The sequence below is a fragment of the Thalassophryne amazonica genome, chromosome 21, assembly GCF_902500255.1.
Source record: "Thalassophryne amazonica chromosome 21, fThaAma1.1, whole genome shotgun sequence".
NCBI lineage: Eukaryota > Metazoa > Chordata > Actinopteri > Batrachoidiformes > Batrachoididae > Thalassophryne > Thalassophryne amazonica.
In genome coordinates this window covers 5283886-5297960 of record NC_047123.1, presented here as the reverse complement: position 1 = coordinate 5297960, position 14075 = coordinate 5283886, and the positions used below count along the sequence as shown (strand labels likewise).

General features: G+C 39.3%; 1 protein-coding gene across 1 annotated transcript in view; it reads left to right on the top strand.

The window, feature by feature from the left end:
• Positions 1-5130: 5130 nt before the first annotated feature.
• Positions 5131-14075, top strand: part of lbr (lamin B receptor) — a 34760-nt gene continuing 25815 nt past the window's right edge. Inside the window, 2 exon segments of the mRNA XM_034162721.1 lie at positions 5131-5268; positions 11360-11534. Of these exon segments, the coding sequence (XP_034018612.1) occupies positions 11370-11534 (165 nt within the window). The 5' untranslated portion in view covers positions 5131-5268; positions 11360-11369.

Here is a 14075-nt window from a genome sequence, read left to right as displayed (position 1 = left end):
TGGTTGTTTTACGTTTTCTTCCACGCGTCTGTTTTTCTATTTTAAAGCATTGGAGATCATTATAGATGAACAGCCTATAATTTTTTGCACCTGCGTATAAGTTTTCCTCTCTCCAATCAACACCCCCTTTTCTACTTTTTTTTTTTTTACTAATGGCCCAATGTCATAGCCTTAAGAGTGTGCATATCATGAATGCTTGGTCTTGTTGGATTTGTGAGAATCTACTGAATCTACTGGTACCTTGTCCCATGTAACAATAAGAAATATACTGAAAACCTGGATTAATCTTTAGTCACATAGCACTACTATTATTCTGAACACTTCTGAACACACACACACGTTCACACTGATGGACAGATTTCTGGGTAATTGCCTTAATTCCTGTAGCAGTCTTCAGTGTTACAGCAGCTAAAATGACAATGTAGTTGTGAATTTTTGAAATCTTGCAAACGTGCAAGAAATTTCTTCGTTGTGAGATCAATGAAGTTTTATCGTATCTGAAAACATGCAAAAGCTAAAAAGTTAATCTTGCTCCTGTAATTTATTACAATATCAAAAACATGTTTAAGCACAAAAAAAACTCAATATGACAGTTTTTAAGTTACTTTTCACCTGGAATTTACACTTTCTAATCTTAGATTTTCATCATCATTACTTATTACAGGGGTGCCCAAGTTCAGTCCGCAAGATCTACCTTCCTGACACTTAGTTGTCTCCCGGCTCCAGCACACCTGAATCCAATGAAAGACTCGTTAGCAGACTTTTAATAAGCCTTTCATTGGATTCAGGTGTGTTGGAGCAGGAAGACGAGTGTCAGGAAGGTAGATCTCGAGGACCAAACTTGGGCACCCCGACTTACAATATCAAAAAAAAAAAGTGGGGGGGGGAAGCCCTTTTAAATGTCATATTTACAGTGCATCCAGAAAGTATTCACCGCTTCACATTTTCCAGATTTTTGCGAAATGGATGCAATTCTTTTTTTTTTTCTTTTTTTTCTCAAAATTCTACACACAATACCCCATAATGACTGTGGAGATTTTTTTTTTTTTTTTTTTTAATTTGCAAATATATCAAAACAAAAAACTAAAATCATATGGACATGTGCATGAGTTGGAACACAGAAATTTAGACTTTTTTAATACATCTCATTGCAGTCCAAAATTTGTCTTTCTAAATTAATACGTATGTGCTAATAAGTTTTAAAAATGCATTTTACTCAGAATTTTGACTTTGATCAAGATTGTGACTTTTTGGGAATCTTATGATTTAAAAGGTCAAATAATCCTTTTTAAATCATGGATTTTTTTTATTTATTTTTTGTGGGGGACATAGAAATTTTGGCTTAAAAAATAATTATGACAAAGATTTACTTTCTAAAATCTCATGATTAAGGAATAGTTTTAAACCACATTTTGACTTAAGATGTCAAGATTTTGACTTTCGTGTATTTTTTAATTGACCTTGAAAGCTTTTAAAAAATAAATCCCATTTTTACTTTAGGTTTTTTTGGGGGGGGGGGGGGGGGGTAGAATTTTAACTGGTTTTTAAACCTCATGACAAAATTTAAAAATTTACTTTTTTTTTTAACCAAAATTTGGAGTGAAGAATTTGACTTTGATGTCTTAACTTTGACTTGTAACTCTTCTGTTACTCTGAATGAAGACAGACACTGAAACACTTTCTTTCTTGTGATAAAACCCAGTTTATAATGCGAAGTAAACCTCCCAGACTCTGATTTTAAAGTGCAGCTGTGCAGATCCTCTTTTCAAATTATGACACATCTTGGCACTTCCTGTGGGTGGGGCACAGAGCGGGTTTGGGGCACCTGCACGTCACTCGTGGTTTAGTTTGACTTGAAGCCAAAGATGACTGTTAATGTGCCCTGTTGACAGAAAGACGTGCTGAGCTGCAGAGACAAAAAGAGGAAGCTTTAAAAAAAAAAAACCTGCATGCTGTAATTTGATTGGAGGGTTTGAACTTTTTCTGATTAACCTTTTTTTTTCTTCTTCTTCATATCATGAACCTTTTGCTTGGAAGAGCTCTCGGCTCTTCTCATTTTTCAAATGCACTGATTCCAGTGTGTTTCAGTGACGATGAATGTTTGAATATAATTCTACTGAAGCTTCAGACTCGCCTGTGACTTTATAACACAAATGTGCAGTTTATTCTGAAGGCCACATGGAAAAAAATGTATTTGTGGAAGTCAAGTGGAGAAGAGAGAATCTGTGAGCACTACAGAATGCATTTCTACAGCACTTTTCCATCCAAAGCAGATGCTCAATGTACTTTAAAGTTATGATTTATATGCACCCACTTGCAAAAACACCAATTACAGTGTGTTACCATGCAAAGTGTGCAGCTGCACCTGTCTCAAGACCACCACTTCCGCTTGTGGATTTAGCCAAAGACTGATGAGGTGCCAAGACAAGTAATATTATATGAGAAAGTCTGGAATGGCAGAGAAGTATGTGAGGGTGGTGCAGGATATGTACCGCGACAGTGGTGAGATGTAGGAATGACAGATGTTGTCAAGGTGGAGGTGGGATGACACCAAGGATCAGCTCTGAGTCCTTTGTTGTTCACACTGGTGATGGACAGGTTAACGGATGACAGCAGACTGGAGTCTCCATGGGCTATGACGTTCGAGAGCAGGTTCAGTCTAGCCTGGAAAGGTGGAGATATACTCTGGAGAGAAGGGGAATGAAAGTCAGTAGGAGCAAGACTGAGTCCATGTGTGTGAATGAGAGGGAGCCAAGTGGAATAGTGCGGTTACAAGGAGTAGAAGTGGTGAAAGTAGATGAGTTTAAATACTTGGGGTCAACTGTCCAGAGTAATGAAGAGTGTGGGAGAGAGGTGAAGAGTGCAGGCAGGGTGGAGAGAGGTGGCAGGAGTGATTTGTTACTGAAGAATATCAGCAAGAGTGAAGGAGAAAGTCTACAAGACAGTTGTGAGACCAGCTGCAGGGAGAAGGATGCTGAGGATGGAGCCACCAGGCAGGAGGAGAAGAAGGAGGCCAAAGACGAGGTTTATGGATGTGCTGACAGAAGACATGCAGGTGTTTGGTGAGACAGTGAGATGTTGCAGAAATGCAACATGGAATCACAAATTCTTTTGCATGAATTTTTGTGTGTGTGTGTGTGTGTGTGTGTGTGTGTGTGTGTGTGTGTGTGTGTGTGTGTGTGTGTGTGTGTGTGTGTGTGTGTGTGTGTGTGTGTGTGTGTGTGTGTGTGTGTGTGTGTGTGTGTGTGTGTGTGTGTGTGTGTGTGTGTGTGTGTGTGTGTTGCACCTACTGAGTGCTTTTTAATTTAATATTTTCTGAACTTTCCCATATCTGACTTATTGATCTTAATTGAACATGAACATGTGTAGTAATGTTATTCCTGTTCCAAAATCCAGGAACATCAAACCGCCGTCTCTTGCACTCCAGAGAAGATATGATTATAACCAACTTTTTGTCTGAATGCTTCATTTTGATACTAAACCCTTTTATCTCGCAGCTTGTGTTGTTCGACATCTGTAGGAAGGTGTCCCAGACTACGCTGGTGATCATCCAGGGACTGAGACTGTGGGACAGGGCTAACACTGAAGGTGGCAGAGTCCAACATCATGTCCGTTCTGTTCGTCTTTGTCTGCTGAAGGGTGCAGGAAACTATGAACTACTTTTTTCCCCACTTTCCAGCTTCCACTCTCTCTCTGTCTCTCGCCAGTATAATGAAGCAGGTACCTCAGTGGGATTGGAGCTGAACTACCAGTACATGGACGCATTCTGAATTCTGTGTCCTTGGACAAGATGTTTGATTTGCATTGTCTCAGTCCACCCAGTTGTAAATTGGTACCAGCCTTGGCTGGGGAAGTAACCCACGTCATACTGATGTCCCATCCAGGGGGATCCACAGACTCATCCACTTCACTCTATAAAGTCCAGAGATTAGCGCCCGGCACCAAGGGGTCACAGGGTCGATTCTGAATAGGACCAATTTAAACTTCTATGTACAATAGCATGACATCCCACACAGTGTGTGTGTGTGTGTGTGTGTGTGTGTGTGTGTGTGTGTGTGTGTGTGTGTGTGTGTGTGTGTGTGTGTGTGTGTGTGTGTGTGTGTGTGTGTGTGTGTGTGTGTGTGTGTTTGAGATTATACAATAAAAGGTGTATTAAATCATTATACACAGCTTTTTTTGTCTATTTTATGATTTTATCTGTGATTTGTTCTTTTTTAATCTCAACTTTGTCACTTTTGATATTTGAGTTGCTGTATCATGGAATTTTTCCAGGTGTGGGATCACTAAAGTTGGTTTTATCGCCTCCTCTGTCCGTCGGTTCATGTGATCAGATTAAACAAATAATGCTTCTTTTTAGTCTGCTGTTTCTACACATTTTGGGTGGGTTTTGATATTTTAACTTTTTCTTTTTTGGGGTTTGGTGTTTTATTTGATGTAGTGTCTACATCTCACTTTTAATAAACTGATGTTGGTATAACTTCTAATTTTATTTATTTATTTAATGAACAGTATTTCTTATTTCATATTGTTTTCACGCCATATGATGAGGTTTAAATGTGGATGTCTGTGGGTTCGCTATGGAAATGAAACAAGTTGTGCTTTTCAGCACTTGGACACGTTTTAAAATTGCTTTATTTTTGATTTAGCGCGTTTTTCCCCCTTTTCCTTGGTGAAATAAAGACAATCAAGACTGTCTTCAACTGAAGCAGTAAGCCTTTTTTCCCTCTAATTACATCCACTAAATCATGGAACTATTTCAGAGTCTGAATATTTTTAGATTACATTTCTTTAACACTGACTTTTTTTTTTCTTGCATGTTTAAACTTTTTAAACAATTGGTTTATGCAGGAGTTCGGGGGGGGGGGTGAATTACTTTTTAAAGGCACCATGGGGGGGACTTTTTCATAACGTCATAAAAATAACAATGTTTTTTTTTTTATGTTGTTTGTGTTACTTCCACTTGTCGCGTTTTGTCAGTCAGTGGCGGTAATTTGACACCAGGAGACTTCTATGTTAAAACCAATCTGAGTCCAGTTAACCAATGAGGCGGCAGGACTGTTTGAAATGAACGCTGCTCCAGCCAATCGGAAGGCTTCGCGCCTTCCAAACACTGGTGGGTTTTACCCGGAGGGAGGGAGAATGCGCTCTACGTCAAACGTTCACCTACTCTGTTTTTAAGTCATATTAATCTATTTATTTATTTATTTTTTCCTTGGGTTGAGGAATAGCCTACCGCTTAATTAGTGGAAACAAGCTCTCAGCGTTAAGGTAAGTAAAGCCGACCTATGTTTCCGCTTGTGGCGCAGAATGGTTACTGCTTTTTCTTTCTCTTTGTTGAGAAACGGGCTTAGCTGTGGCTGCGGGCGCAGGCTATTTGCTGGAATTTTAAATTTGTTCTTCAGCTCCGCCCACTTTGTAAAATTAATTTATGTCTGTAGTGGCTACATTTCGATTATGTTGTGATTATTATGCGTTTTTCTTTAGGTAATTGTTAATTCCACTGTGGAGCAATCGGATTAATGAGACGACCAGGAAATAGTCAGGCACTGCTTATTTTTATTTATTTATTAGGTTGTTAAATGTTAATGTTTTATAGCTGGGGTTTTATTTACTGATGGACTTATTTTGGCGTTGTTTTTTCGCCGGGCTGTGGTCACTGAGTCGGGTTTTGAGAACCGTCTTGTTGCTGCGGCTCTTGACATTTTGGCGGATGCGTTTGTTTTCTTCACCGTTGTTTGAATGCATGACGTTTTCCCTCCTCACTCGGGCTGTGTGGCAGCGAACGAGCCTTAAAAGAAACAGACCCCAAAACACCGCGCAAAACACTTAAAATCAGAGGGAGGCGAAATCAACAAAACGATTAAATGATCTCCAGTGGACCCTGAACAAGTCCACACAAGGCAAGAAACTTTATTATTGGGGAAGCGTTTCTTTGAAATGTATTGGAAATAACAGCTAGGCGTGTTATTTCCTCATTATTTCACTTGCAAATCAACATATTAAAATTCTAGAGTTGATCACGTGTTCAGTTCTGATTTTTTTATTATTTTTTTTAAGAAATGTGAATACTGTAGTCTGGTGTGGAAAATCATCATAAAAAGGGGTGAATGAGGGAAGCCACCAAGACACACCCAGATTTGGTCTGTTGTCACATCTGGGGGAGTGGAATGCAGACAGACTTTTTTTTTTTTTTTTTAAAGAATGAATGAAACCCAGGTTCTGTTCTGTTGGTGTGTGTGTAATTCTTAATCAGCTCATGATGATGATTATTCGACACAACAACAGATTAGCTTTGTTCACACTAAAAGTTAAATCTCACGCTGCTTTCCAGGTGGCAAACGTCTGGCTGCCTGCCTGACTTCCGTTCAGAACTCCACGCATATTTGTAGCTCGATCATACCCTTTCATCAGACCGGTGTAAGATGTGATGTGAAATGATTACTGTGAGTCATGGTTCAGCCCAAACGTCCACATTCCATATGGAACTCAACATGAAAGCCTAAGGGGGGGCAGAAACTTGTGCTGGGCGTGTCACATGAGATGGTTTTGCTTCACTTGAAGGAATGTTGTGTTTTATAGCTTTAGGTCAGTGGATTATGGGGTGGTTGCATATGTTTGACCCTCCTTGCCTCCAGTAGTCCAGTCAATTTTACTGTTTAATGGACAGTTGGTGTCTTTGATCTTAATTTACTTATTTATTCATTCATTTATTTTTAAAGCTTGCAAGAAATTGAAAATGAAGTAGATCTATTTTTGACAATAAGCAATGAGTACTCGCCCCTTGGCTCCAAAAGTAAAGTTTTTCGGTTAATTTACATAGCGCCAAGGCACTTCACAAGGGTTAGGTCTAAATTTACCATCATCACCCAGGACCTCAAATGGGAGCTGAACTTCAGCTCCCTCATAAAAAAAAAAAAAAAAAAAAAAGGCACAACAGATGATGTGTTTTCTGCTGCATTTGGCAAAATTCACCTGCCAAAAAATGCCAGGGATGGCGCCCACTTCTACACCTCCACCATAGTCATCCTCCTCTTCTTCCATCATCACCTGGTACCGTGCAGCTTCTGCCAAGGACAACTGCAGACTGCACCCCATCATTTGCTCTGCTGAGAAGATCACCTGCAATCTGACTGCCAGTTTTCTTTTTGTTGAACTTTTTTTCTCTACCCTGATTTGTCTCGCACACAATGTGCTTCTCGTGCAAAGATGGTGTCCCAAAGAAACTTGCTGATAACATTTTCTTTTGTTTTATAAAGCTTTAAAAAAAATTCTGTGTTCTTTAGCGTAAATTTTTATCTACTTATATATACAGTTTAATATTGTTCAGTGTGTGGTCTTAAATTTGTTGATTAGCAGGCTTTTAGTCCGATTGGCACAACCCATTCAGATGTGTAGTTAAACCTTGTGGGGCCGGGGGCCTGTCAGCAGTTTTGCTGTAGTGTGACTTTTCTCAACACTGAGCTTCTTTGCTCACTGACGTTCCATAATGCTGACCTCGCCTGGCCTCCCTCATTGTTTCTAGTTGTGCACCACTCAAGTGGGATTGTCATTCTAATAAAAGCTGTACAGATTATAGTTTAACAGTTGTACACTAAAAACCAAAGTAATAAATGCTGAATAAGCATTCCCTTCATCTGTCGTCAAACTTGATGTTTAAAGATAAATGGTAAATGAGCTGCATTTGTTTTGTGCTTTCCCATCTGGTGCATAGGGCTTTATAGTGATGCCTCGCATTCACCCATTCATTCACATACTGATGTCAGGATGCTGTTATGCAAGGCGCTCATTGTGAAAACGTCAACATCAAAAATTTCAGTAGCTCTGGTTGGTAAAAATACCGCTTCTATAATGATTAGTAGGCCTGCACAGTTTGAAAAAGTCATATTGCAATTGTGGGAAAGTTTATAATTGTGATATGGTTAAAAAAAAAGTGGTCATGTTAGTCCGGTGTATATATAGTTATTTGGGCAGTGGCCAATTATGTTAGTTTGCATCTTGTAATCCTTCCAGTCTCACAAGTTAAAGGGCAATAAACTCATGACTGATACATTTATCATTTTTCATCAAATGTCTATAAAGGTCTGCTTTCATCTGATTGGGGGGTTGTGAAATCTGCAGTTTCATAGTGGTATTATGCATGCAGACCACAACAGCATGCATTCTGTAATAAATCTCATTCACACATGGATGATCTCTGGTTGTCTGCCTGAGTGATTTGCTGATCATGACCTAATGGGCAAGTCACACCTTGACGATTCATCCAGTTTATGCCAATTTATGAAAAATTTGGCAACTACACTGGCTACATCGAATAACTTATGCAGCTGTCACACCATGACATGCTGTACAGACAAAGTGCATCTTAAACCGGAATAAAATTTCTTGTATTTTGTGGGTACTTGGCAAATAAATGCTATTCTGATGACAATTTAGCTTATGCCAGTGGACAACCCCATTTCTGCTGAGTTGGTAGGGTACAGGTTGGAATGGTTAAGTCTGGATTGGCTTGCGTTTCCATCGCCAGCAGTACCTTTTTTGTTTGGTAGGCAGCACATGTAGATGTTGACATGCACATCATCAAGAGAGCGTACACTGTTGCACGGCTTCACCCCCTCCACATGGAGGCCAAACTGTAATTTAAGATTTTTTGAATTTTATTTTTGTCTTGGTGAGATTTATTTTCATTGCGTGCAGAATGCTGAAGAGTTGACTGATGTCTGTGGTAAACACTGATGTGAATGAAAGAGCCGCTGTGTCTGAACTTTTAAAATAAGTTAATTGTCTTGTTGTGCGACAAAGCGCCAGTGTTCAGACTGAGAAAGGCACCGAGACCAGAGAAACAGAGAAGCTTCTTTAAAAATGCTACGTTTCTTCAGCCATGACAAGGAATTAAAGTGGGTAAGAATTGTGTGGGTAAGTTTTCGTCAGGCTGTGATGATGAATCTGACTAAAAGGACACAATGGTTCAGTTTAAGACTTTATATTTGCTCGTTGTGTCAATAGTTTTAATTAGAACAGTCTAAACTGTTCGCACGAGGACTGCAGCTTTTGCTTTAGCTGTTCGATGGAACGATCCATTATTTTGGGACCCCAGCCAAAGGATGCAGAAAAAATGGTACAGGTCGGTTGTTTTGGTACCCATTTGGATGTGGAATTGCACAGTATGCCCTTATACGGTAGATGGCATGTTTCAGTAAGTTCTCTGGTCATCCGGAACACATATATGTCGATATGCACTGGAGATACACATAGTTTCTGAGCAAGTTACTCATACATTTTGGGTGCGCTAGACATTATCTGAGTGAGTGCCCAAAGTCAGCCGCCAAAATTTTCATCAAAATCAAAGTAAGAGGTCCTAATCTATCATGACATCAATAAAAGACCTTGGCTGACTAAGGGCGCAGGCCACACCGCCCATGTGAAAATCTGGACAATTACAAAAAAATAGGGATTTGCAGCACCACCTATGGGCTGCGCCCTGAGTCAGCTGCCAGAATGTTCACATTTTTGGAGAGTCCATACCCGATAGATGAACACAAATGAAAATCAATTTGGCTCGCTCAGGGCACTTGGAAATATGAGCATTCAAAAACATAATTTTGTGATTTTGGTTGATTTTGACCCCAAATTTGTAGGACCCCCTGGAAATTTGAGAAAGGATTACAAAAAAGTGATTTTTGTACATTTCTAACATATATCTATCTACCCATTTAAAAAAAAAAAAAAAAATCTGAAGGGGTCATGAATCACCATCTGCCTGACTCTTAGAAAAACAGTCTCTTAAAAAGTAGTTTTGCAATGTGACACCTTATCTTATTTGATCAAGGTTATTTTTGTTTTCACATCTGCTCCTTGAAAGATAAATCTTGGGTGAAAAACCTCATTAAAGAAAGATTTTACATATTTAACAAATACGGCTGTTTATTTTATTTATTAGTTATTTATTATAGTTATTTATTTATTTCTGTGGTGGGCTTTGTTCCTTCCATTTTATTGTATCTTTTAATTCTATTTATCCTTGGAGCACAGATAATGCACAATTTCCCTTGGGATTAATAAAGTGTCTGTCTGTCTGTCTAATGGTCATCGATTAAATGAGCCTGCTGAATTACATCTTGGCTCACATTTCCAAGACCTTTTAACTTATGTCTTCAATGTGACAATGACTTTATCAGGATTTGTAAAATCTTACAGCCAGTGTTTGATTCCTGTCATATGCACTGCAAAAGAAAAAAACAGAGATCTGATATCCTCAGTCTATCGCAGCTGAAATGATTGATTGATTTCCAAATTAATGAATACTCATCGTTTTGTTTATTTTGTCAATTACTTTTTTTTTTCCTCTTTGCCTGGCAGGGGTATTGATGGCCTGACATCCCATCAGGTCTATTAAAGGGAACATCTGGTGTTTTCAACCCATCTCTGTCAAGGATCATTTCCATCATATTGTAATGTATACGAAGCAACCACATTATAATGGTACTGAAGAAAATTTACATATTGTTATGGTTTAACAACAAAATCAAATAGGGCTATAGGTTTCATTTCAGTGTTGGTTGCTCTGTTTAAAAATGTCCTGAATAAAAACTTCTCAACATTCTCTTGTCATTGGTGAACATGGTCTTGTCATATTTTCTCTTTTTTTTTTTTTTTTTTTTTTTTTTTTAACATGCATTTGTGCTAGAAAGTAGAATTAAAATGATCCAGAGTACACTGTAGAACTAAATCATATCAACATTTTCTCCAGAAATACAAGACATGCTGTTATTATTTTTTTCTTAACTTGCGGTCTGAACATACCTGTTTCTTTGTTACATTTTCTGTTTATTTTCTTTTAAGTCTGCATGCGGTTAACTCTGGTTTGTATTTGCTCTGAAAAGGCTTGCACCTTACTTTTTGTTGTACTTGTTACAGTGACAACAAAAAATCTGAATTGCATGAGTACTTAAAGTAATGACTTTTTGAACTTGGCATCTTTTTTCTGTACCACCCTTGTTTGCAGTAAAATCAGTGTCACACTTTTTTGCCCCAATATGGCGTTTACCGCTAATGCTATTATTATGTGAAAGTATGGGGGAAATGGTCATTCAGGAACGTTTTCTGAAATCTGGTGATTTGACATGGATTTAACAATTGTTCAGTCCAACAAAAAACAATTGAGAAAGTTATTTGAAGTTATCTTAAAATTCTCTTGTACTGTTTTTAATCTTGGTACTTTGCACTTTTGTTCCCTGACCTCATTAGCTTGTTCCCTCAGTGCTGTGCCTCCCATCCTCCCTCCCTTTCTCCTTTTGTGTGTACTTCTTTTTTAAAACCATTTTATCCTCAAGATACTTTCCCCCCCCTCTCCTTTTCTTAGATAAAAGAGGATGCCTAATGTCAAGTACCAGAAAGGGGACACAGTGATGGGACGCTGGCCTGGCAGCAACCTGTACTATGAGGTCAAGGTGCTGCGCTTTGATACCAAAACTCAGCTCTACACGGTCATCTACAAGGATGGTACCGAGCTGGAGCTCAAAGAACAAGATATCCAGGTAGGAGTCTATACTGGACTGGTGGTACCGGACTTTTTCCCTTTAAATGTCCTGCAGGATATTGAACTCATCACACCTGATTGTGGCACCACTGCAGCAAATAAATATTATGATTGTGAGTTCATGCAACACAATAAACATGAATGCAGGCTATTGTCTGCAGCTTAAACCTCCTGTCCATGTGTGTCCCGTTAGGTTGCATTAGGAGGAAAAAATTAAAAATTGCAAAACAGCAAACTCACAGGATAATCACCAACTCTATTGCAATCCATCTGCAAGCACGCCAACCACCATCTGAAGTGTCAGGATAATTGGGAACAAAATTTTGGACTCAATGCCGATAGGAAAAAATATATATATTTGTCTGTATTGTTGTATTATTTGAAGATGCTCAAATATAATTCCACAAACTTTGAGAATATTTAAAAAAATTAGAATTTTTAGTCTGAAGTATGAGATAAGATATACTTTATTGATCTCACAGTGAAGAAATTATGTTTACATTCCAGCAGCAGTTAGTCCACAATTGTTACTTGTTTACCGTAATAATGGCACACATCAGAATTAAAGACAGCACATACACATTTGACATTGTTTATGTGCACTAAGTTTGAAGAAGCCCATTATCCGAATTGAGGCAAGTGGGTGAAGGGCACGCAGCAACCCTGAGATGCGCCGCCGTCAGCTTGGGGGGAGAAACGGGGGCTGCAGCTAAAACTGCACCGCCACCGCAGAAGGGGAAAGGAGTGATGTGAGCAGACACTGGTGTGGAGAGTGTTTGATGGGGGATATGAGGGGGGGTGGGGGGAGGGAATGGAGCATGCTTCAGTCCTGTGAAAAGCAGTTTGTCTTTGAGTTGAGATAAGAAACAGCCAAATGATCCCCAGGCCGAAAAAATTCCTCTGGAGGGAAAACAGTCGGGCAATTTAACCTTCAGGCTTGATAAGCCTGTAGTGTTGTGGTTTGAGCAGTGAAAAATATTTTTAACGGTTCCACTTGAATAACCAAATCCCAATTATGAATTAAGAATATTCACCAGCCTCTGAAATCTTCAACTGCAAGGCACACATCTGCTCCAAGATGTCATCCAATTTGCGTCTGAATTCAAGAGTCATCGCAGTCTGAGAATGCACTGCCTTGCCAACCTCGTTAATCATGACGGACAAGCGAGGGGCTATGGTTCTTGATGCCGCCTTCTTGCCAATTTTCCGGTAGATCAGAGCAACACATAAGCCAAAAAGTACCAGCCCTGCTACCATGAGACCAAAAATGAATAAATCCTCTACGTCCTCAACGGAGAAAGGCGCCAAGCATGCCACATGCCAGGAACTCCAGGAGTCGAGAACATAGCCCACAGGATGTGTTCCATCTAGGCAGGTAGGATCCCCCGGTCCTGACCTTCTTGTAGAAAAAAGTATTCATTAAACAATCCAGTCCTCAGTCTTTACCAGCTTCAATTATTTAGTCTGTTGGTTCACTTTGCATTCTCGGTACTCACAGTAGTGAATGCTAAAACAGTGTAACGGATCGCAAAAGTTTTTAGTCACACTTGGGCTTATTTTTCAGACGGCCAAACAAATGAGCAGACTGATAATTTTGCTTTTCCAGTAGCACACCACTTGCCAAAGACTTATCAATGACTACGTTTACATGCCATTAATATTCGGGTTAAGGTCAATATTCCGGTTTCTGAATCATTAGGAATAACCCGTTTACATGCTTAAGTAGACAGAGTTATTCCTTACTCCATACAAGTAGTTGCTGTACTCAAAAGACCAAGATTCCTTGCGGATAGGACATGCGCAGAACACAAAATAATGATCCTTTCTATGGGGATATCCCGATGCGCGTTTATATGACCTGATATTCGCGTTAGAAAAGGAGTAACCCAGAGGTCTTATTCGGGTTTTTAAAAACCGGAATATGAGCGTATTCGGGTTTTTGCGGGTGTTTACATGGCCGTGCGCAACCGGGTTATTGCTAATATTCCGTTATGAAAGGGTTATTGGCTGCATGTAAACGTAGTCAGTGTTACTCTAATTAGTTGTGTTGGTGTGAATGTGTGGAATTCTACAGTAGGGAATTCCTGCTGTGCTTTTTATGAGCTCAGTTGTACTGCGTTTGTGCACATCTCTCCCAGAGCACTGAGCCAGTCAAATATCTTATAGCTCTAAAAGGAAATTTGCCCAGAATATGAAGAGATTACATTGTGTTGTGACTAGACTGAAGTATCTAAAGCATGTCAGACAGATTTGTAAAGGTCGGGGGGGGGGCATCACGGCAGCAGGTTTGAATGTGTTCCTTTCTCCTGCTCTTTCTGTGCTCAACTGACTTTCTGGTTACACTGATGTAAACTAAGGTGCTTGTTTTTGTATTTTCTCCATTTGCTAAACGTACTGCTGTTTGTAAGTATAATTTGTCAGTAATTAAGCACCAAGAAAACCACAAGAAATACTAAGGTGATCACCAGCCACTAGCCTAATCTTCACTAAAAGACCCAGACTTTAGATAAAGTTGAGGCCTCAGCCCACTCTCTTTACT